Genomic DNA, 23,034 nt, shown 5'->3' with positions numbered 1-23,034 from the left:
CTGAGGGATCATCTGTGAATGACCATGTACTTAAGATGATCAATTTGATTGAACGTCTTGGACAACTTGGTTTTACCATGGATGGGGAGCTGATCCAAGACTTGGTCTTGCAATCGCTTCCGAGTTCGTTCTCACAGTTTATTATGAACTTTCACATGAATAAGTTGGATGTCAGCCTGCCTGAACTCCACAACATGTTGAAGATTGCGGAATCGAATTTCCCCCCTAAGAAGAGTTCTGTTCTTCTAATTGGTGAAGGTTCCAATCCTAAGAAAAGGAAGAGGAACCCTTCCAAGAAGAAGAAAGTAGGTGAAGAAAAGCCGGTTCCACCAAAAGCTGGAGACCCCAAGAGCAAAATTGTTTGCTTTCACTCTAACAAGGTGGGGCACTGGAAGAGGAACTGCAAGGTTTACCTTGCAGAATTGAAGAAGAAGAAGGGTAGTGAGACAGCCGCTTCTGATTCAGGTATGTTCATGATAGAAGTGAATATGTCATTAAATCAAATTTCTACTTGGGTATTAGATACCGCCTGTGGTTCTCAAATCTGCAATTTGTTGCAGGGACCAAGGATAAGTAGGACTCTTGAGGAAGAGGAGGTGATTCTACTGATGGGCAATGGAGCAAGAGTTGCTGCTGAAGATGTATAATCATTTCATTTACATATGCCTACGGGCAAGACTATTGTTTTAAATAATTGTTATTTTGTTCCCTCGATTGTGAGGAATATTATTCCCATATTAGACTTGGCTGGATTTTCATTTATTATTGAGAATAATGAATGTTCTATTCTTAGAGATAATATTCTTTATGGGCGTGGTGCTTTAAATAATGGTCTGTATATATGTGACATAATTTAATTCAGATTGAACAAACTAATAAAAGAAAAGGGATGATGAAAATCTCACTTTATAGTGGCACTGCAGTCTCCATTTAGTAGACATGGAGAGAGGACTGTAAATTTGCTAGGAATGGTACACACAGATGTATGTGGACCAATGTCTAAGCAAGCCATGGGTGGATTTTCATACTTCATTACTTTCATAGATGATAGATCTAGATTCAGATATGTGTTTGATGAAACACAAGTCTGAGGCCTTTGAAAAGTTCAAAGAATATAAGTATGAAGTGGAGAAACAAACCAAACAGAGTATTATAATTCTTCAATTAGATCGAGGCGGTGAATACTTTAATGGAGTGTTTCTAGATTATCTCAAAGTAAATGGTATAGTCTCCCAGTGGACTCCTCCAGATTGGTATCTGAAAGGAGAAATCGAACTTTGTTAGACATAGTTCGGTCCATGATGAGCTATGAGAATCTTCCAGTATTCCTATGGGGTTATGCATTGGAAACCTCAGCATATTTACTGAATATGGTGCCTTCCAAAATCTGTTCCTCAAACTTCGTATGGGATATGGAAAGTAAGGAAACCGAGTCTTAAACACGTTAAGATTTGGGGATGTCCAGCTTATGTCAAGAAAGTTGACCCCGATAAGCTGGAATATCGATCCGTAAAATATAGTTTTGTGGGAACCGATCATCGTGTGTTTGTCTCCAGACATGCTACCTTCTTGGAAAAGGAGTTTATCCTTGAAGGAAACAGTGGGAGCAAAATTGAACTTGATGAAGTTCAAGAAGCACAAACTACTACGGATCAAGTGGAAACACCTGTTTTGACTGAACAACCTTTTGTGGAACAACCCATTCATAGATCAGGGAGAGTGTCTCGCCAACCTGAGAGGTAATATGGCCTTGTCATTGAGAATGACAATGAGTTGTCGATCATTGATGATGACGACCCTGTAACCTATAATGAGGCTATGAGTAGTGTTGACTCAGAGAAATGGCATAGTGCCATGAAATCCAGAATGGAATCTATGTATACGGTATACAAAAGATAGATTATAGCAGATGGCCAGGTGGAGACCTATAAGGCCAGGCTTATGGCAAAAGGATTCAAACAAAGGCAATGGATTGACTTTGATGAAACCTTTTACCTGTAGCCCTGTTAAAATCAGTTCGGATTTTGCTTGTGATTGCTGCTTACTACAACTATGAGATATGGCATATAGCCAGATGGTTTTCTTTCCAAGGGAAATAAAAGCCTAGTGTGTAAGCTACTGCGAACCATATGTGGTTTAAAGCAAGCTTCTCGTAGATGGAACATTCGTTTTGATGAGACAATCAAAGAGTTTGATTTTATCAAAAACGTAGATGAACCATGCGTCTACAAAAGGGTTAGTGGGAGCGCGGTAACATTTCTTATATTGTATTGAATTAGAGTTGACATACATAACAACATAGCAGACCCACTCACAAAGCTACTTTATGAAAGTCACTTTGATCGTCATAAAGACAAGATGGGTATTAGATACCAGAGTGATTGGCTTTAGTACAAGTGGGAGATTGAAAGGAATATGTCCTAAGTCCAATCATGTATGAGGATTTAGGAATAACTTTTCAATAATCTGTTTTGATTTCATTGATATTAATAAAAGACTTGTTTTGTTTTTATTACGGGCTTTATCTATTTAAGTGTTTAAATAAGATATACCATAGTTTAGAGTAAAGCTTTTTATGGATTATGATGAGATCATAATAGTGAGACCTAAAAAGATGATAACTCTAAACTTAAATAGTTCCTGGTCATAGGATTACTAACTGGTAATTAATAATCCGCAAGATCGGTACATACTATGCTTGCTTCATTATGAAGGATGTCTGTTCTCATAGACATTTGTGTGGTGACACTATAGCTAGTATGTAGGTGCTTATTATAGAATAAGTTCACTGAACATGACTCGCACAGCTGAACAACTGATGGAGTTCACTCACGTGTCAGCAGTTGTTCACATAGTGATAGTTGTACAAGTATCCTTAGACTTGAGGTCATCATAGTCATCTTGTGTACACTGAACTATGCTTTGATTTAGTTCTTAGTCTCCAGGGAAATTTATTAGGGCTCTTCTGGGTATAGGAATTTGTACACGAAGATAGTGTATGATCAATAAAGGATCTACCCCTTCCAGTGAATGAAGCGAATGTTCAAGGCTGATCCACTTATGCTAGTTCAGGAATCTCTGGCCAGAGTAAATGAAATTAGAAAGGAGTTTCTAATTTGCATAGAACTAAACATAGTAAATGGTAAGCAAGTGATTAAATTAGATAGACTTGACACGAGATCCATGCCTTGTATTTAATCGGGACATTGTAGGGTAGAAGGAGTTTATTGTACGGTAATTATTCACTGACAGGCTCTTGGTATTCTAAGCAGTGAATTCATATTATCCGGATAGTCGCGATATGTTGAGAAGCATCACTCACGATGTAGAATAAATGTGATTAATTATTTAATCATATTTAATAAATTAGAGAATTTATATAAATAATGATAAAATAGTTTTATTATTATTTATTTCTACTACCGGCTTAATATTGAACCTACAGGGTCACACCATAAAAAGAGAATGATTTAATGGTGGAGGAATTAATTAATAATGGCTAATAATTATTTATTTGTGAAATAAATAATTAATTGGAAAATTTAATAATTGATTAAATGAGATTTAATTGATTATAAATTAGTTAAGAAAAGTTCTTAATATTATTAATTAAAGGATTTAATTTTTGGAAATTAAATCAAGAGAGATAATTATTTCTAAAGTGTTTAGAAAAAGGATTAATAATTAAAAGGTGTTTTAATTATTAATGAGAATAATAAATGGGATAATAATAATAATATTTATGGGAAAATTTAAGCTGAAAATTTTGCCTAAAAATACACTATTATAGACCCTATTTTTATTCTAACCCAGAACCCCAAAACCCAAAAAGTTTGGAAAACTCAATTCTCTCCACCTCCTTCCTCCTCCTTAACATCGTTTTCTTGGTGGATACCGGTGGAATGCTTCACACTTGAGGAACAACTGCTAAGGATCTCTGATCGTTGTCTCCGAATTATTTTAAAGGTTAGATTCGATCCCTCGAATTTTTATTCACGATTTATATGCTTTTATTTGGATTTTGTATGTGTAAAAGTGTTTTGCCATGCCCCCACTGCGTTTAAAATCTAACAGTTATGGCCTCCCGAAAATTGCGACATTACTTCCAAAGCCAAACGATTCAAGTTGTCACCAGTCAATCTTTGAAGAAGATTTTGACAAGGCCCGAAGCCTCGGGAAGAGTGGTAGCATGGTCCATCGAACTTGGAGAGTTTGACCTTGAATACATCCTCAGAACGGCGATTAGGGCCCAAGCCTTGGCTGACTTTGTGGTCGAATGCACGTTTTTAGGGCCGCAGGATCTCACCCCGGACGAACAGCTCATTCGGACCCCCAGGAAATGGAAACATTTTATGGATGGATCGGTCACTGAGAAAAAGTGTGGGGACGGCTTAATACTTTCCAGCCCCGAAGGGTTTGAGATATGCCAGACTATAAGATTCAATTTTCCTCTGACGAACAATGTAGCAGAGTACGAAATACTCCTCGCAGGAATGGAGTTGGCACGAAGCCTTGAGGCGAAGCACCTGAGGGCCTTCAGCGATTCTATGCTGGTAGTGAAGCACTTCTCAGGAGAATATGAACAAAGGGACCCACGGATGAAGGCTTACGCCACCAAGGTAAAAGATGCTTCTATGTCATTTGAGACTTTTGAGCTAAGTCAAATTGGCAGGGAGAACAATGGATGGGCAGACGCCCTTTCCAGGCTAGCTTCGGCTAAGACACAGAGCCTAACTGGTTCCATCTACCTCACCGAAGCCATGACGCCTTTGATCGAGAAGAAATAATGTATGGAAATTCACCAAGGAGCTGATTGGATGGCCCCACTAAGAGACTTTCTGGAGAAGGGTATCCTGCCTCACGATAGAAGAGATTCACAAAAGGTAAAATACAGAGCATCGAGCTACACAATCAATAAGGGAAGAATATATCGCCGGTCTGTTAGTCAGCCCCTCCTCCGATGCCTAAATACCGAAGAACAACATTAAGCTCTCGAAGCGGTATACGAAGGTATTTGCGGAGAGCATCTGGCTGGTCGGTCCCTCGCCTTCAAAATCCTTCGTCAAGGATTCTTTTGGCCAACCTTGAAAGCCGATGCCATCGACTATGCCAAGAAGTGTGTACAATGCCAGTTGTTCGCCAGCCCCCGAAGAAATGACTTCTGTTCTTAGCCCTATTCCGTTCGCCATGTGGGCCATGGATATAGTTAGAATTCTCCCCACTAGCACGAAACAAGCAAAATACTGCATAATCGCCATCGACTACATGACCAAGTGGGTCGAAGCCCGACCATTGTCGGCTATAACCGAAGAAGCCATAAAGAAGTTCTTTCTAGAGCAGATTATTCTCCGATTCAAGATTTCGAGGATTTGCATCTCTGATAATGGGACTCAGTTTATTGGAAACAAGTTCTAAAGGTTTCTGCACCACTTCGGGATCGAACAAATATTCAGCTCAGTCGCCCACCCGCAAGGGAATGGGGCAATCGAAACAGCAAATAAAATAATTTTTCAAGGGATAAAGAAGAGGATGGGCGAAGCTAAATGCAGATGGTTTGAGGAACTCCCTTAAATATTTTGGGCTTACCGAGCGACACCTAGGTCTTTAACAGGGGAAACTCTTTTCAGGATGATCTATGGGACCGAAGCTCTAGTTCCTATCGAAGTAGGATTGGAACCATACCGAACTGAGGTCTACAATCTAGAAACCAACAGCTTCGGGCTAAAGGCGAATGTGGACTTGTTGGAAGAAGAAAGAGAGGCTGCCCACCAAAGAAACATGAAATATTTGCTACAGACAACCCAACACTATGACTCCAGCATTAAGAAGAGGTCGTTCGGAGTAGGAGACCTAGTCCTCAGGGAGCTGGCTGCTTCCATGCCACTAAAACAAGGAAAGCTTCAGCCAAACTAGGAAGGGCCATACAAGGTGATTGAAGTTGTTAGTCCAGGAACATACAAACTTGAAACGCTAACAGGAGAAGCAATCAAAAACACCTGGCACGTCAGCCGCCTTCGAAAGTTCTATCAGTAAGAAATTTTCTTTAGTCAATTTGTATTTTAAATTTTATATGAAAATGTAAGGAAGTTTAATGATAAATAAAAATGCACTTTTTATTGCATTTCTTTTTATTAAATACAAACTGAGTGGCCGAAGAAGTATTATCTAGGGGCAATCCTGAAGAAGATAAACCCTTCGGCCAACACAATTGTTTTGCTTACGAACGAAGGATGAATGGATAAAAATCTAGGGGCAATCCCACGAGAATCAAGCATCCTTCACTCCACCGCTATTAATCAATTCACAATGAACACATGGCAAGGACAAATGAAGACCCTTTAGGGGCAATCCTGAGATAAGATCTTCTCCTTCATCCTTCCCTTATAATTCACAATGATGATATTAAAGAAGACTGAAGGAAACCCTGTCTAGAGGTGATCCCAAAGAAGACAGGATCCTTCGGCCTTAATCGTGCATGTATTTTCTACACATACGGAGCGATGAAGGCCTGGTCTAGGGCGATCCCGAAGAAGACCAGCCCATCCTCTTTTTGACCGAATGAACGAGGTCAAGGGGCAATCAAAAGACGATCAGTATCCCTGTTCCTTCGCCAAACAGAAGCCCTTCGTAGTGTCAATATCCTGAAGTTCCCTTCGGCCTTTGACACTTGGGGCCGAAAGAAGTAGCAAGGCCATAAACAAAAATTCTGAAAATTGCTAAGGCGAAAGATAAAGCCGAAGATGCGATGACAGAGTTAAAATTGTTAAGGTTGCTAAGGCGAAAGATAAAGCCGAAGATGCGATTAAAATTGTTAAAATTACTAAGTCAAAAAATAAAGCCGAAGATGCAATAAAATACAGAGATACAGTAAAAACAATGCTGACAAAAGATGAAAGATGCATTACAATATATAAGCCTGAAGACTAGTTAAATTACAAAAGCTCGAAGGCAGGAGTACCAATTATAAAAACAAATTTACAAGTAGAAAAGATGAACGAATAAAGCAGCTGTAAGAGTTGGGTATGACCATGGAAGCACCAATAGCAGACTTCACAACAAGATCATCTTCAGTCATATCAAGCACCTCGGGGCTGAAAGCTTAGGCCTGAGGGTCTTCATTCGAGAGTTCTTCATCTTTTCCTGAGGAGACATGAGGGGCTTCGACTGCTGGCCGGCTGATAGGATTCTCCAGGATATCATCCAACAACTGCTTATAATCCCAGTTAAGGTCGTGAGCCTTCTCCAAGACATAATCAGCGCTTAAATGGAAGCAGGGCTCCTCCGTCAGGTCCAGCTGTTTCTTCTTCTTCTGAAGCTCCTTGCGGGAATTCTTCAGCTGGACATTCCGGTGGCCGATCCTCCTATTCGCCCTGTCAAGGGCCTCCTCCAACCTTGTCCTATCGCTCTTTAGCACCGTGGCCTGATCGTACAACACCTCGGTCTGGGTCTTCACCCTCCCGAGCTCCTCCTCGGCCGCCGTGGCCCTCCTCTCCAGCTCCTTCAACTCGGCCATCCGAGTCTCCATGTCCCTAAATTTTTCCTCCACGGCCGCAGCCCAAGGAGCATCCTGCAAAAAATAAACAAGGCAAAAATGTCAAACGAAAGAAGAGAAATATGGACAGGGATAAAAGGCGAATAAATGCAAATCTATGTACCAGGGACAAAAAGGACAGAAGCTCAGTACAAGCTTCGATCGGAGAAGCCGATGCGAAGGCCGGAAGGTCGGAAGGGAGATGAAGCCCGTGGCACATGTTCGAGGCCACCTCCATTGTAGACTACCTAGCTGGGTAGACAATATGGTCGGAAGTCAGGATGCCCTAACCAGGGAGGTACATCTGAACGATTTCACTCCGGCTTCGGGTCCTCTTGGGAGGCCTCCTTCTCCCACGAACTCCAACTCATCCCCCTCGTCGCCCTTCGGAGCGAGCGGAACTTGGCGAAATGGCGAGATCCTCTCGGCCTGGGGCCTCTCCTCCATCTCCTCGGAAGGATTCAGCATAGCTCTCTGCCCTGCAGCCTTCTCCTTCGCCACCTCCTCCGTGGCTCTCTTTTCGGCCGCCCTGGCCTTCTTCCTCTCAATCAAGGCCTCCCTGGAAGACATTGAAAAATAGGAGATAAAATATAAATCAGTCTAAATATATTGAGGAACAAATAAGGAAGACAAAATGAAGGAGAATACGTACGAATAAAGGAAACAACCTACAAAGCCAGTCTCTGTCCCAAAATTCTTCAGGATCCAGCTTGCTCACGCGGAAATCAACCAGAGCCGCATAATTGTCCTTCTCCTCCTCAGTCAAATTCGGCATGAGGAGCAACGAAGTGTTCACGTCACGCCATCCAGACATCTCAGCCAGCTTTGGCCCACTCACAAAACACTAGTAAGTATGAGTGGTCTTGTTGCTGGAGTTATTTGATGTCCAATCCGCTCGGCCAGTCCGACGAGCGATGGTATAAAAACCTGGTCTCTTCAGATTCTTCCGGAAGTCGTAGTGGTACCAGAACAGCCGAGTGCAGGGAGCGATCCCGGCATGAAGGCACCTGTTATTGAAGCAGTTGATATGGATGAACCCGTTGGGGTCCATCTGTCCTATGGCGATCCCCATCTGGTTGAAGAGGCGCTTCATAATCTTCAGCGTCGGCACTTTGAAGCCGCATTTGAACGCCGCTTCCGAAATTCCAACGGCACAGTCGCCGTATCCCTTCGGCACTCCCGGAGTGTCATAAATCCGTTCGTTCTCCTTGGAAGTATAAATCCAGAGGAAACCCCGGGGAACAAAGAAGTCTGAGTACATTTGACCTACCCGCTCATTCGACAACTCCGATCGGTAGTTCGCCACCAGGTAGTTCACTTTTGAGCCGAAAAGATCTCGCCCAGTCCTCTCTGGACGGATGGAAGATGTTCCGGCCGAACTGTTTGACCTCGGGTTCCAAGTTTCAGCCGGAGGATTCGCTCGGTCCATGTCCCTGTATTCGGAAACAGGGAGACATTAGTCCATGTACTCGGATTAAACCAAAAAGAAAAATAAAAGGGATGAAGGACCGAGTACATGTCCTAGAACCGAGGGAGCAGAAAAAGAGCCTGGAGTCGGCTCCCGAAGAATGTTCCAACAGACAACTCTTTTTCCATATCAATATGGGACTAAAGCTTGTTTACAAGTTTTCCACTTCCGAGGAACCATCTTTGAACAAACATATATCATCCATCCCCCAATCATTTTGAGTGATTCCAAGTACCTCGGAAAGCTCCCACGAAGGATAACACATTTCAAGCGTCACCTGTTACACGCACGTAACATTCATCCACTCAAATACGTCTCAAAATGACTTGACAATGTGAGACTACTACCCACATTTTTCGACAGTTATACTGGCATGATTGTCGACATAATTTTTTTATTCATTTACTGACTTTATATATCATATTTTATTCGATATAAAAATGAGAAGTCTAACAAATATATTCCAATTTTAGACAAAGAGAAATATAGTTCACCTATAAAGAGAAGTTCACCTATGGAAATGAGTGAATTGAGAACACTTCTCGCAGAACACCTTCACGTAGTAGTTAAACAGAAAGAAAGTTGTTTTAATTCGATAGTCTGAAGCCTCGACCATCTTCTGCAACCTCAAACAATTCTAGAATTTCTTCGGGTAGAACAACTAATACATTTTCTCTTCAGTTGAGCTACTCTTTTATTTAATCAATATTTACTTGGATAAAAATTCTAATATATCTTATTCCCAGTAGAAGTTAATCTACTGTGCAACACTTGTCAATCAAGTTTTTATAATTTTTTATAAAACACGCATCAGTTTTACAATTCCCAGTTTAGTAGATATATGACATAATCTAAGTATCATCGCAAACTATAGCTAGTTTTGAGATCAGCCGATATATACAACATAGATCAACTATGTCCGTAAGAGATAGTTAAATATTTTACTCATGAATGTTATTGGATCGGGCAAGCCAATACCTCAAACGCGTTAAGTCAGTATTATTATTGTACAAAATTACAAATATAACATCTGCAAATATAGCAATAGATCTGCGAAATTTTGGAGAAAGATCAAAATATAGAGTTAAGAGTATTTCCAACCCGCGAAGAGTTTCAAAAAATTGATGTAAGTTGATACCTATCAACTTTTAGAGTTGCAAAATTACGGATAAATAGTATAAACTTCACAACCTCTTAACAACTTCATCACTAATAATATTGTTAAAAAAGAAATTCGTTAAAAATGCCAAATTTGGTATTAAAAAATTAAAAAAAATATCTTAAGTTATGTGGTGATTGATCATTTTGTCTTCCTTGCTTAAAATTAATTTCTCATACAAACGAGAATTGGAAGTAAACTTTAATTGTGAACTTATCATAATATTTTTTTAATTTAATCTGAATTTAACTATTTATATGAAAATTACAGTTTTTCAATTGGGTTAATTATCAAGTAGGTCACTTATTACGTCCAAATATATCAAGTGAGTCACTCATTACAAAACGGACTCAAATGTGTCACTCATTTAAAAATTTATATCAAAAATATCACTCTATCGTTAGTCGAAATTTTTAAAAGTATTATATATTGAGTTTCGCACATTTTTTATGAATGATATTTCATCCAAATGAAAGGTTCTGAGTTCTACTATTTTAGATATTTTTTTTAGATTTTTAAAATTTTATCAACTATTTATTTTTATTTTTTTGATTGTTTTATTTGATTTAAATAAAAATAAATAGTAGATAAATTTTTAAAAATCTAAAAATATTATTTAAAATACTAGAACTTGGAATCTTTCATTTAGATGTAATATCATTTATAAAAAATGTGTGAAACTCAATATATAATACTTTTAAGAATTTCGATTAACGAGAGAGTGATTTTTTTGATACAAAATTTTAAATGAGTGACTCATTTGAGTCCGTTTTGTAATTAGTGACTCACTTGATACATTTGGACAGAGTAAGTGACCTAGTTGATAATTACCCCTTTTTCAATTTTGTCATACAAAAATTAAAAAAAAAATTACCGTTGCATAATTTACATATAATTATAATATATCTATTAAACATGTTATCTTATTTTAAAAAATATAATTTTATAAAACTTAAAATTATTTAAATATTTTTTTATGATGCATACACTTCCAATCTGATCTCGTTCAGTTTCATCTATTTAAAATCCGGGCTCTTTCGAAAAGCCACCACATACCATTTATGTTTTTCTAATAACACATTCAAATACTGCCAAAAAATTTCACAGCAAAATCTAATCACTTAACTTTCACATTTTGACCCAAAGTGGTACCAATATTGATTATGAACTATAATTTGCTATCTTTTAAAAATTTGAATACAACATGCACCTATTGTGCCTCACTTGATAAATAAAGTTAGAATAAACTTCTGAATTTTCACTTTGAAAAACTAACTCTATAATCTCACCAACCACAAATAAACCGTATAGTAAGTTTCTTTTAACTATATTTGTTAGTCGATATTTTAGTAAGTGAAGATCTTCAATACACATTCCGCAATAATTATTACGAAATGAGCATTAAAAGCACCATTACCAACTTGTTTTATTTCATTTTCATTTTTTTTTAATTTCAACCATTTTCAGCTGGGAGCTCAAAAAAGGTTCATTTTTTTTCAAATTTTATTGGAATCACATTTATTTACTTATTCTACTTTATCTAGTGAGCATGATGATTTTGATTATTTTACACTCGTCAGAAAAAGTATGATTTATCTTAAATTTATTGTTAATGATGTTAATGAATTGATATATGTTGATGTATATTATTATAAATCTTAGAAAAAAATTGGATATGGATTATGATATTTATTAAATGGTAAAAATTAATATTATATGAAAGAAGAGTGTGATTGTATGTAAAAAGGAAAATAAACAAATGAATTAAAGTGATAGCGATGATGATGATTTTTATATAGAATAGAAAATGAATATAGGTGATGATGATAATAATATTAATTAGAAAATAAAGTTTATTGATAAAGTTGATAATGATATGAGTTTGAAAAAAAAGTTATGTGTTTTTAAAATCAAATATGAATAGTGTTGTGCCTTGTGTTTTTATAATTTTTAACACTTTAGAAGAAGCCGAAAAATTTTATAGGGATTATGGTAGGGGTGTTGTATTTGAAATTATCATTAGGAGTACCCATAGACATTCATAGGGTAATTGTGTATCCTCACATATGTATATCTGTCTTAAGGGTGGAATATTAGGTCTACGAAACTGGATGTTAAAAATGAGAAAAAGAAAAAAGGAGGATTAGAGATGTAATTCCAAGAACAAATTGTAATGCTCGAATGTGTATAACTCATATGGTTAAAATGATAAGTGAGAAATAACTTTGGTTATATTAGAGTATGGGCATGATATAGTAACACTGGATAAGATACAACTCATGCAAAGGTCAAAAAACATAAATCCGCTCACATGAGCATTGATTGAGTTATTTAATAAATCAAGGATTGAAACCACTTAAATGATGAGATTCCTTGGTGAAACATGGGGTGGTCTAAAAAACTTGATTTTTTTAAATCAATATGTGTTTTTAACATAATTTTTGATATTCGACGACGGGTGTTTGATTTCGGTAATACGGATACTGGGATGGCCTTGTAATGATAATTACAAGAAACAAGTTTTGGAAATTTTTTCTATCGAGTTGATTTGGATGAAAAAATAGAGTTAGAGGTTTGGTTTGGATTGATCGTGGGTCATGGAAAACATACTCAAATTTCAGAGATATTGTTTTATTTGACTCAATATATATGACATATATGCATTGCATGTTTTTTGTACCCCTTACAGGTATTAACCACCACTACCAAAAAAATCTTGTTCGGTTTTGCACTCATGAGGGATGAGAAAAAGACTTCCTACAAACATGTTTTGTAGACATGGTTGGAAGCCGTTTTGAACAAACATCCTCTAATGTACATATCATGATATCTTTTGGGAAATGTTATTTTCAAGATTTTTCCATATACCAAGCATATATTATATTCGTGGCACAGAAGTAGTAAGTTCTATGAGAAATTATAGGCTTTGTAGACACAATATCTAATTTAAAGCGGATTTCAATGATTGTTTATACAAGTCGTTGTCACCCACGAAATTCATTGGTAAGTGGGTGATTTTGGTTGAGAAGTATGAACTCAAGGGTCATGTTTGGCTAAATAAGATGTAAGTCATAAAAGATAAATGGATTCGCACTTACACAATACAATATTTCTCCGAGCATATGACCACCGCCTCAAGAAGCGAGTCCCTAAATTCATTTTTTGATGGGTATGTGAAACCTTCAACCGTATTGAAAGAATTAATTGAAATTCAAAAAGGTTTTTGGAAACACAATACCTTAATGAGGTTAAAGACGCCTACGAGACTGAGTACAAGAAAAATGAGATTGTAATTTAAATCCGGTTTAGAAATCCATGCTTCGTCTATTTACACAAAAGAAATGTGTCAGCAATTTCAAAAAGATCTTAGAAAAAGCACATCTTACATGGTAAGGAGTTGTAAAGAAGGTTCCAATTACACGTGAAATTAGTATTTAGTAGAGAAGCATAATGTGCCATAGAATTTTAGAAGAAGTTATCCGGTGATGGCCTCTACCTCTCCACCAAGGCATCAAGAGAATATCATTCTGACGAACAAACTCAAGGATGACAAACACCTAGAAACCCCGGCCAGTAATCAAATGTCTTTGATGATCATCCAATACCCAATTACCCATGTGTTGTGGAATAAAAACCTGAGTACTTTAGTATTTAATTCTAGGGTTGGTGAGCTTCGAGCTTTAATGGCTGCTCTTGCGTTCGGGACTATCGATCCTTGCAAGATGCCTACGTATCTCTGTGTTGTAGAGAATCAAGCCAAAAACATAGTTCTAGGTTGAGGGGTAGAGCCCTTTATATAGAGGTGAGTCTAGGATTAGACTTCTGTTAGGAGACTTGGTGGACAAGTCTCCAACTTAGATGGTGATTAGGAGTCCTCTTGAGGAAGGAGATCCAGAACCTTCTATGTAGGACTTTGAGTCCATTTGGAACACATGTCTCTGCTCTTCCAGCCGTATTGGGCCTAGTCCGTGAACAACTCGTGTTCGTGGACTTGGACGACCCCTGCTGGTGGGCCTTGGTTGTTTGGGCCGTCATAGGCCTGTTACGAAGCCTTGGACCAGACAGGTCTGCTATAAAGCTTGGACCAGACAGGTCTGTATTAAACTTTTTGGACAAGAAGCCCAAGTATAATTAAACATTTAATGTGTCTTTAGGATGTATTTTCTATCCATATCATTTTCCCCCCAACTTCCGTGAATACTGCTCGAGTTTTCATGGAAGTTATAATGGTCTAATAGTGACTCAGAGTACTTTTGGCCCTTCTCGGGTATCGGCCCTTCATGGGTATCGGCCCTTCATGGGTATTTCCACGTTATCGTAAAGTGTGGAGCGACCTACACGTTTATAATGGCTTATTAGTGTGAGTATACACACTTAAGGCCCCTGTAGAGGCTATTTGGATGGTGTTCAACACTAAATGGTCCTAATTGGGACTATAAAGTGAGCGTTTAACACCCCTTAACCTTCGTCAAGGTTAATTATAGGGTGAAAGCTGCTAATTGGCCCTAATCGGGGCTAATCGACCCTAATCGGGTGTAATCTCTATTTATAAGCTGCTAATTAGGCTTAAAAGAACCTAATTTTAAGCTATAATGCACTAATTGGCTTTAATTGAGGCTAATCTGCCCTAAATGGGGCTAATTAAGACTAATTAGTATGCATAAGACACTAATTATCCTTAATTCACACTAATTACAAGAGTGAATGGGTTAAACGACCCTAATCTGGGCTAATTTCATCACATAAATCACTAATTATCCTTAATTTGGGTTAATTACGCTTAATATACACTAATCGGCCTTAATCTGGGCTTAATTTCACTAATCGACCATAATCTGGGCTTAATCTTAAAATCCTGAAAATCTAAAAATTTTCAAAATTTTTCTGATTTTTTTTTATAAATTTTCGAAGGGGGGTCGTCGGGGTTGAGCAGAACCTCCTGGGGCAGGAGGCTCTGCTCGACCTCATGCCCCCAATTGTGGGCTGCTAGGCCACTTTGGAGGAGAACCTCCTGGTCGGCCAGTTCTTGGTTGGCCTGGAGGTGGTTGCCCAGGGGTTCCTGCCCCTCACTTTTTTTTGAGTTCTCACTAGGAGTTCAAGGTTTCTACATACATTTTTATGTCCTTGTTGCTCTTGGTTGTCCATGGAATTAATTTCATGGTTGCCTTTGAGTTCCTCAGGGCTCTGCTATGGCTGTTTCAGCGAACGTTCTATACTCATCCCGGTGGACGTTCTGTATCCGTTCTTGCTGAACACTCTGTGTTCTACTGAACTTTCCCTTATAGGAAGTATTATACTTCATTAAACTAGTCCAAACTTCTCTTGTTGGATGTTATACACTTCAACCAACTCGTTCTCGTAAACATTCTAGTCTTCACAAAACTAGGTTCTGCTGAGAGTTATCATTTTTGAGAAATTTCCTAAGGACCTCTCAAGAGGGTCTCCAGAATAACTTTTGAAGGCCTCATAGCTCTCCTATAGGAGTTTCTGATAGGCTGAAAGGCCTCAATTTATTGGCTGGTAGGCCAAGGCCACTACGGAGGCAAGTTGTGGCCGTCATGGCTCTACTACGGAGGCTCCTGGTAGGCCAAAAGGCCCCAACTTGTGGGCTGGTCGGCCGGGCTTCCCCGCATGGAAGTTGTGGCCGTCACGGCTCTGAAATGGAGGCTCCTGATAGGCTAAAAGGCCCCAACTTATGGGATGGTCAGTCGGGGCTTCCCCGCATGGAAGTTATGGCCGTCACGACTCTGACACGGAGGCTCCTGGTAGGCCAAAAGGCCTCAACTTGTTACCTGGTCAGCCGGAGCTTCCTCGCATGGAAGTTGTGGCTGTCATAGCTCTGATACGGGGGCTCCTGGTAGGCCAAAAGGCCTCCATTTGTTACCTGGTCGGCCGGGGCTTCCCCGCATAGAAGTTATGGCTGTCATGGCTCTAACACGGAGGCTCCTGGTAGGCCAAAAGGCCCCAACTTGTGGGCTGGTCGGCCAAGGTTTCCCCACATGGAAATTGTGGCCGTCATGGCTCTGACACGGAGGCTCCTGGTAGGCCAAAAGGCCTCAACTTGTTGCCTGGTCATCCGGAACTTCCCCGCATGGAAATTGTGGCCGTCATGGCTCTAATACGGAGGCTCCTAGTAGGCCAAAAGGCCTCCATTTTTTGCCTGGTCGGCCGGAGCTTTCCCGCATGGAAGTTTTGGTCGTCATGGATATGATACGGAGGCTCCTGGTAGGCCAAAAGGTCTCCATTTGTTTTTTGGTCAGCCGGAGCTTCCCCGCATGCAAATTATGGCCGTCATGGCTCTGATACGGAGGCTCCTAGTAGGCCAAAAGGCCTCCATTTGTTGGCTGGTTGGACGGAGCTTCCCCGCATGCAAATTATGGCCGTCATGGCTCTGATATGGATACTCCTGGTCGGCCATATTCCCCCATATGTGGGATGGTCGACCGGGAGTGGTCTTAATAGACCTTGAGAGTCTCCTGCGGGGTAGTCTAATCCGTCACGAGGATAACGTTCTGTTCTCGTACTCGTAAGTTCAACTGAAAAACTAATCTTGTCTTAATCTTTACAAGTTTTGTTAATCATGGTGATTAACATAATCGTCCCTTAGTTAAGACTAACGACTTGTGTTTAGCCTCAACCAGGCTTTTCTGATCGTTTTCTAATGAACGTTCTGTTCTTCATAAAACTTGTTTTCGTGGATGTCCTAGTCTTCATGAAATTTATTCTCATGGACTCTTTACCCTTCGTGAAACTTGTTCTCATGTACGTTCTAGTCTTCATGAACTTGTTCTCGTTGGGCTCCTAAATTTTAAAGAATTCTCAAGAATTTCCATAAGAGTTCCACCATAAAACCTTTAGGAGAGTCTGGATCAACCCTACATGGGTTCCTGTCGGTTATAAGGCCTTTATATGGCCTGGTCGACCAATTCTTCTCTTTTTGGATGTTTGGCTCTTTTTCTAGTAAGCGTTATGTACTTGTTCTCGTGAACGTTCTACTCTTCATGAAACTTATTTCCCTCCGTGAGGGTTCTAGTCGGCCTAATCCTTCCTTGTGGAGGACTAGGCGTCACTATCTCTTGGTAGGCCAGAATCTCACCTCCGTGAGCGTCTTACTCTTCATGAAACTTATTTCCCTCCGTGAGGGTTCTAGTCGGCCTAATCCTTCCTTATGGAGGATTAAGCATCACGAACCCTTGATAGGCCTGAACCTTACCTCCGTGAGCATCTTACTCTTGATGAAACTTGTTCTCGTAAATGTTCTGTTCTTTACGAAACTTGTTTCTATGGAAGTTCTTGTCTTCACCAGGAGCATCCCTTGGCTCTAGTTCATGGTTTTCTTGGAACCTTCATTTGGGGGACATCCCTATTAGTTTCGAACATCTGGAGACGTTTTTTTGAGGACGTCCTAGTCGGCCTAACCCCTCCATGTGGAGGAGTCGGCTTCAAGGACTCTTGGTCGGCCATAGAGACCAATCACTTGAGGCCCTGTTCGACCGTAACCTCAGTGTCTAGAGCTTCTTGGCCCTTCGGGACCTTATTTCGTGGAAGTTATTGAACTTCAATCTTCTTAATATCAAGTCGTGTATTAGACTTTCCTCTATCTTTTTGTTCGAGGAGTGCCTTGTCGTGTGGGGGCCTCATAATTCAAAGGAAGCTTGTTAAAGCTGGCCTTCGAGGCTTCTCTGTCGAGGGTACCTATCTTCCTTGTAATTTACCATTGGTTAAATTTGTTCCAATTAGGCGAACAGCTTCCTGAAGTGGAGATGTGCGGGGCTCATGCCTTGTATCAGGTACATCTCTTCTTTTTAGAACTTTCAATACTTCAAATTTAAGGAGGAGCCTGGCTGGCTTAAGGCCTCCCTTGGCGGCCGGTCTACTGGAGCCCTTTCCAAGGGATATCCAGTTGGCCAAGGGCTTTCTCTGGAGGCTGATCAGCCTTCTTTGGTAGGCTGAAGTATGTAGTGTAGACTTTAGTCGACCCAAACACATTTCGTGAAGTTAGCTTTCTAATATCTTTTTCTTATTAGGCCAACGCCTACTTTGCAGCTTCTTTCACTAAGAGTGCAAAATGGAGGAGTGAGCACATGGCCTTGGAGGCATTGAAGAAGAAACTTGAGAGAAAGTTTCAGAATTGGGATTCTAGTGCTCTCTTAGCGTTTATCAACAGTCGGAAGACTTATTCAAGATGATGAGCACCCATGATGATGAGGTGCACTCTGTTAATATGTCCATTGGCTCTGTTCATAGCTCTTACCCGGATATGGTAAATTTGCGGGCCTTTCCTAGCCTTTGGGTTGTTTATAAGGTTTTCATTATTGGCCAATCATCTGATTTTGGACTATAGATTGTCCTTCAGTGTTTAGGCCTTGCATGGCTTTATTTGCCGTGTGTGGCTTTTATCTATTTGTGGTCCTTCATGCACTTGAACATCTTCGGCGTGTAACCTAATTGTTCATCATGACTTGAATTCTGATCATTCAGGAACTCATGCATTTGTAGTTTGATTTCATATTCGTCTTTTATTTTCAGTACTTTGGTCCTTCAAGACTTTTATTCATTAGATGCTCGTATAATGGTCGACCTTATTCCTCCATTTACTACTAAGTACTAGGAACATGTCTTTCATGTCCTAAATATATTAAACCTTCAGCTTTGAAACGTGCCAGGTATGAGGCACTTTGTCACCGCTCAGGGTTTCCAACTTGTAGAATCCTCGTCCTAATATTTTCATGACCTTATACGACCTTTCCCAGTTAGGGGTTAGCTTTTCTTTCTCTTCAACTCCTGAAGCCTCAATCTTTCTTAAGATCAATCCTCCTTGGTAAAAGAACCTTTCTTTAACCCTTTTATTAAAATAGAGGGAGGCTCTTCGTTGATGCTCTGCATTGCGGGCGCTGGCCTCATCTTTGACCTCGTCAATGGGATCGAGAGCGAGCCTCATGCCTTCTTCATTGGTTTCCGATTCATAATCTTCGATCCTAGGGGATCCATGTGTGATTTCAAGGGGCACCACTTCCTCGGCTCCATAAGCCAGCATGAATGGGGTAACTTTAGTTGTCACTTTGCAGGTGGTACGATATGCCCATAGTATAGGCAGCAACTCATCCACCCAAGTGTTTCTCGAGCGTTCAACCCTCTTCTGAAGTCCATCAAGGATAATTCTGTTAGCAACTTCCACTTGCCCATTTTCCTGAGGATGTGCAACCGAGGTGAAGCGAAGTTCTATGCTGTTATCATCGCAGTACTCTCTGAACTCTGCATTATCAAATTATTTCCCATTATCCGTGACAAGGATGTGTGGGATTCCATATCGGCATATCACATTCTCCCAGAAGAATTGGGCAATTTGCTTGGTGGTTATCTTGGTTAGTACCTTAGCCTCAATCCCTTTGTAAAGTAGTCTATGGCTAACATAATGAACTTTCTTTGTCCCTATACTACAGAAAATGGTCCAAGTATGTCCATTCCCCACATTGCGAAAGGGATGGGTGTGCTGATCGATGTAAGCCTCTCTGGGGGGCTGTCGTACTATTGGAACGTGCCTCTGGCATATGTCATATTTCTTCACATAAGCCTTTGCATCGGCTAGCATAGTTGGCCAGTAGAACCCCAATCGAGTTATCTTATGAGCGAGGGCCCTGCCCCTAGGTGTAGTCCACAAATCCCTTCATGGGCTTCTTTAAGTGCCTCCTCTGCTTCAAGAGGTCTTAAGCACTTCAAGTACGGAATTAAAAAGGACATTTTGTAAAGAAGGCCTTCAATCAAAGAGTACCATAACGCTCTAACCGACATCTTGCGTGCCTCTTGGGCATCATCGGGGAGCCACCCAGTTTCTAAGTGGGTCTTGATCGGGTCTATCCAACAGCTTGCCACACCAACCAGTGCTATCAGATTTATGACATGAATAGTAGGGGTCTTCAAGACCTGGAAGTAAATACTTCTCGGATAGTTCTCGATTTCAGATGAGGCGAACTGAGACAAGGCATCCGCCGTAGTGTTCTCCTCTCTTGGAACAGGTTCTACATACCATTCATCGAACTGCGTCAGTATTCCCTTCACGACTCTTAGGTACTTGGCCATAGTATCATCTTTGGCCTCAAACTCCCCATTAACTTGAGCAACTACAAGTCTCGAGTCCCCACAGACCTTCAGGTTTTTGGCCCTCACGGCTCTAGCCAAGCCTAAGCCGGCTATCAATACTTCATATTCTGCTTCGTTGTTCGTAGTCGGAAAATCCAACTTCAAAGCATACTCAATCATAAACCCATCAGGGCTTTACAATACTAGGCCTGCGCCACTAGATTTTATTTTGGACGCTCCGTCAAAATGAAGAACCCAACATTCTTTCAGTGTTATTTCTTCCTCCTTCTTCTTCTCTCCTCCTTCTGGGTTTACCATCTCTTACCCCCCCGACTTCTTGGTCGTTAATGGTGCATTCGACCATGAAGTTTGCTAAGGTCTGATCCTTGATGGCCGTTCGAGGCTTGTATTTGATATTAAATTCTCCTAACTCAATCGCCCACTTGATGAGCCTTCCACTGGCCTTCGGGCTATGAAGAATGTTCCTCAAAGGTTGGTCCGTCATGACTTCGATCTTGTGAGCCTGGAAGTATGGTCTCAACTTCCTCGAGGCTGTGATGAGAGCAAGTGCGAAATTTTCCGTGGTGGAATAATTCAATTCTGCTCCATAGAGCACCTTGCTTATATAGTATACAGGCTTCGAGAGCTTCTGCTCTTCCTTTATGAGGACTGTACTCACGGCTTGTTCAAATACCGTGAGGTACAAATAAAGAGCGTCCTCCAGACTTGGTTTAGCCAATAACGGGGCTTCAGTCATGTACTTGTTCAGCTGTTCAAAGGCCTCTTGGCTCTCAGTTGTCCATTCAAAGTCCTTCACCTTCTTAAGGGTTTTGAAAAAGGGCAGGCACTTTTCTCCTGACTTGGAGATGAACCTCCCTAGAGCTGCGATTCTTCCCGTCAGCTTCTGAATGTCCTTGATGGAGCATGGCGGCTCCATGTCTAGGATGTCTTTGATCTTGTCGGTATTGGCCTCTATTCCCCTCTTAGAGACCATATGACCCAAAAATTTTCCAGACCCAACGCCAAAAATACATTTGGTTGGGTTTAACATCATCTTGAGGTGCCTCAACACTTCAAATGCCTCTTGAGGTGACTAATATGATCGACCTTGCTTAGGCTTTTGACTAACATGTCATCAACATAGGCCTCCATAAGAAGATAACATAATACACCAAAGTCAGTTATAAAAGATACCTTAGGGGTGTCATCCTTATGCATTATGATCTAATTGTAACCACTGAAGCCATCCATGAAGCTTAGCATCTCGTGTCCAGCAGTGGCATCGATCAGGGTATCAATCATTGGTAGGGGGTAACAGTCCTTGGGGCAAGCATCATTCAATTCAGTGAAGTTAACGCACATCCTCCACTTTCCATTGGCCTTCTTAACCATTACGGGATTGGCCAACCATTCAGGGAATTGCACTTCCTCAATAAATCCGGCTTCTAAAAGCTTCTCGACCTCCTGCTTAATGGCTTCCAGCCTATCAGGGGCATAAGTTATCTTCTTTTGCTTTACAGCCTTCTGAGTTGGATCAATGTTAAACCTATGTGTTATAAGGTTTGGGTCAATTCCAGGCATATCAGCTGCTGTCCAAGCAAATACATCATTGTTTTCCTGGAGGAAAGTTGTCATTCGACCCTTAAAGGGCTTGTCCAGAGATGCCCCCATGCACGCGACCTTCTCCGGGTCTAAGGGGTCTAAAGAAATTGGGACCAAGTCCTCAGATGGCTTCCCTCGTAGTTCATCATTTTCTCGGACATCCATGTCTTCTATGGGGAGGACCTGCCCCCTGTTCCATCGGGCCTAAGTGCTGCAACGTAACAACTTTGGGCCATCTTCTGATCTTCCCTTGCTTTTCTAGCACCATTTCTAGTTGGGAACTTTAGTACCATGTGGTAGGTTGAGGGCACAGCTTTAAAAGCATGGATCCCTGTTATACTCATGATAGCATTGTAAGTAGAGGCTGCCTTGACAACCTGAAAGTTCAACATCTGAGTGGTCTCCCTGGGCTCTTCCCCGATAGTTACGGGAAGTTGTATTGCTCCTTCGACTTTGCATTCCACATGGTTAAACCCGTAGATGGGTGCGTCGGATGGAGTTAGCTGAGAATCATTGTAGCCTATCCTTATGAAGATCCATTTTCCACTAGAACCCTCATAACAGGACAATTTCCAATTATCAGAGTGATAACCAGAGGATCATCCTGAGGAAATTTCAAACCTTCAAGGTCTGGGTCACCAAATTCAAGCGTCATCTACGACTTAGAATGCTTAGATGGCTCTCCAACTATACTCATCACTTCTCTTGCATAAGCTTTTCAGGAGTTCCTTGTAATACCAGCTGCAGTAGGTCCTCCCGAGATCATATTTATTACTCGCCCTCAGGGCTGTGGGTTGCGATCTTTGTCGTTACCCCTTCGATCGTCATCTCTTCGATCATTATCTCTCTTTTGGCCTCCGGCCTCTTCACCCTTGGTGAAACGTCCAAAATTTCCCCTTCGGATCAGATACTCAATCTCATCCTTAAGTTGCCTACAATCTTCAATATCATGACCGACATCTTTTTGAAATCTGCAGTACCGACTCTTGTCTCTTTTTTTGGGATCTCCCCTTAGTGGCTTCGGCCATTTGAAGTCTTTGTCCTTTTCAATTTCCATAAGGATTTGGATCCTTGGAGCATTCAACCTTGCATATTCAGCGAACCTTGGTTGTTGATTCTTCATAGAAGAGGAGGAGTCAGAGTTTTTGCCAATTCGTGAATACTTGTCCTTGGCATCATACTCCTGATCTGTCT

General features: G+C 40.6%; 2 protein-coding genes across 2 annotated transcripts; one reads left to right on the top strand and one right to left on the bottom strand.

Moving 5' to 3' along the window:
• The first annotated feature begins 4,076 nt into the window (after positions 1–4,076).
• On the top strand, positions 4,077–4,787 carry LOC141691224 (uncharacterized). Its single transcript, XM_074495961.1, has one exon. The coding sequence runs from the start codon at positions 4,077–4,079 to the stop codon at positions 4,785–4,787; it is 711 nt and encodes a 236-aa protein (XP_074352062.1).
• A 17,223-nt stretch (positions 4,788–22,010) lies between these two features.
• On the bottom strand, positions 22,011–22,495 carry LOC141691222 (uncharacterized). Its single transcript, XM_074495960.1, has 2 exons — positions 22,433–22,495; positions 22,011–22,343 (listed from the first exon to the last, which is right to left on the bottom strand). The coding sequence occupies exons 1-2, from the start codon at positions 22,493–22,495 to the stop codon at positions 22,011–22,013; spliced, it is 396 nt and encodes a 131-aa protein (XP_074352061.1).
• Positions 22,496–23,034: the final 539 nt, after the last annotated feature.

This window comes from Apium graveolens, chromosome 10 (assembly GCF_009905375.1).
Source record: "Apium graveolens cultivar Ventura chromosome 10, ASM990537v1, whole genome shotgun sequence".
Lineage (NCBI taxonomy): Eukaryota > Viridiplantae > Streptophyta > Magnoliopsida > Apiales > Apiaceae > Apium > Apium graveolens.
This window is presented reverse-complemented; position numbering and strand designations above follow the sequence as displayed.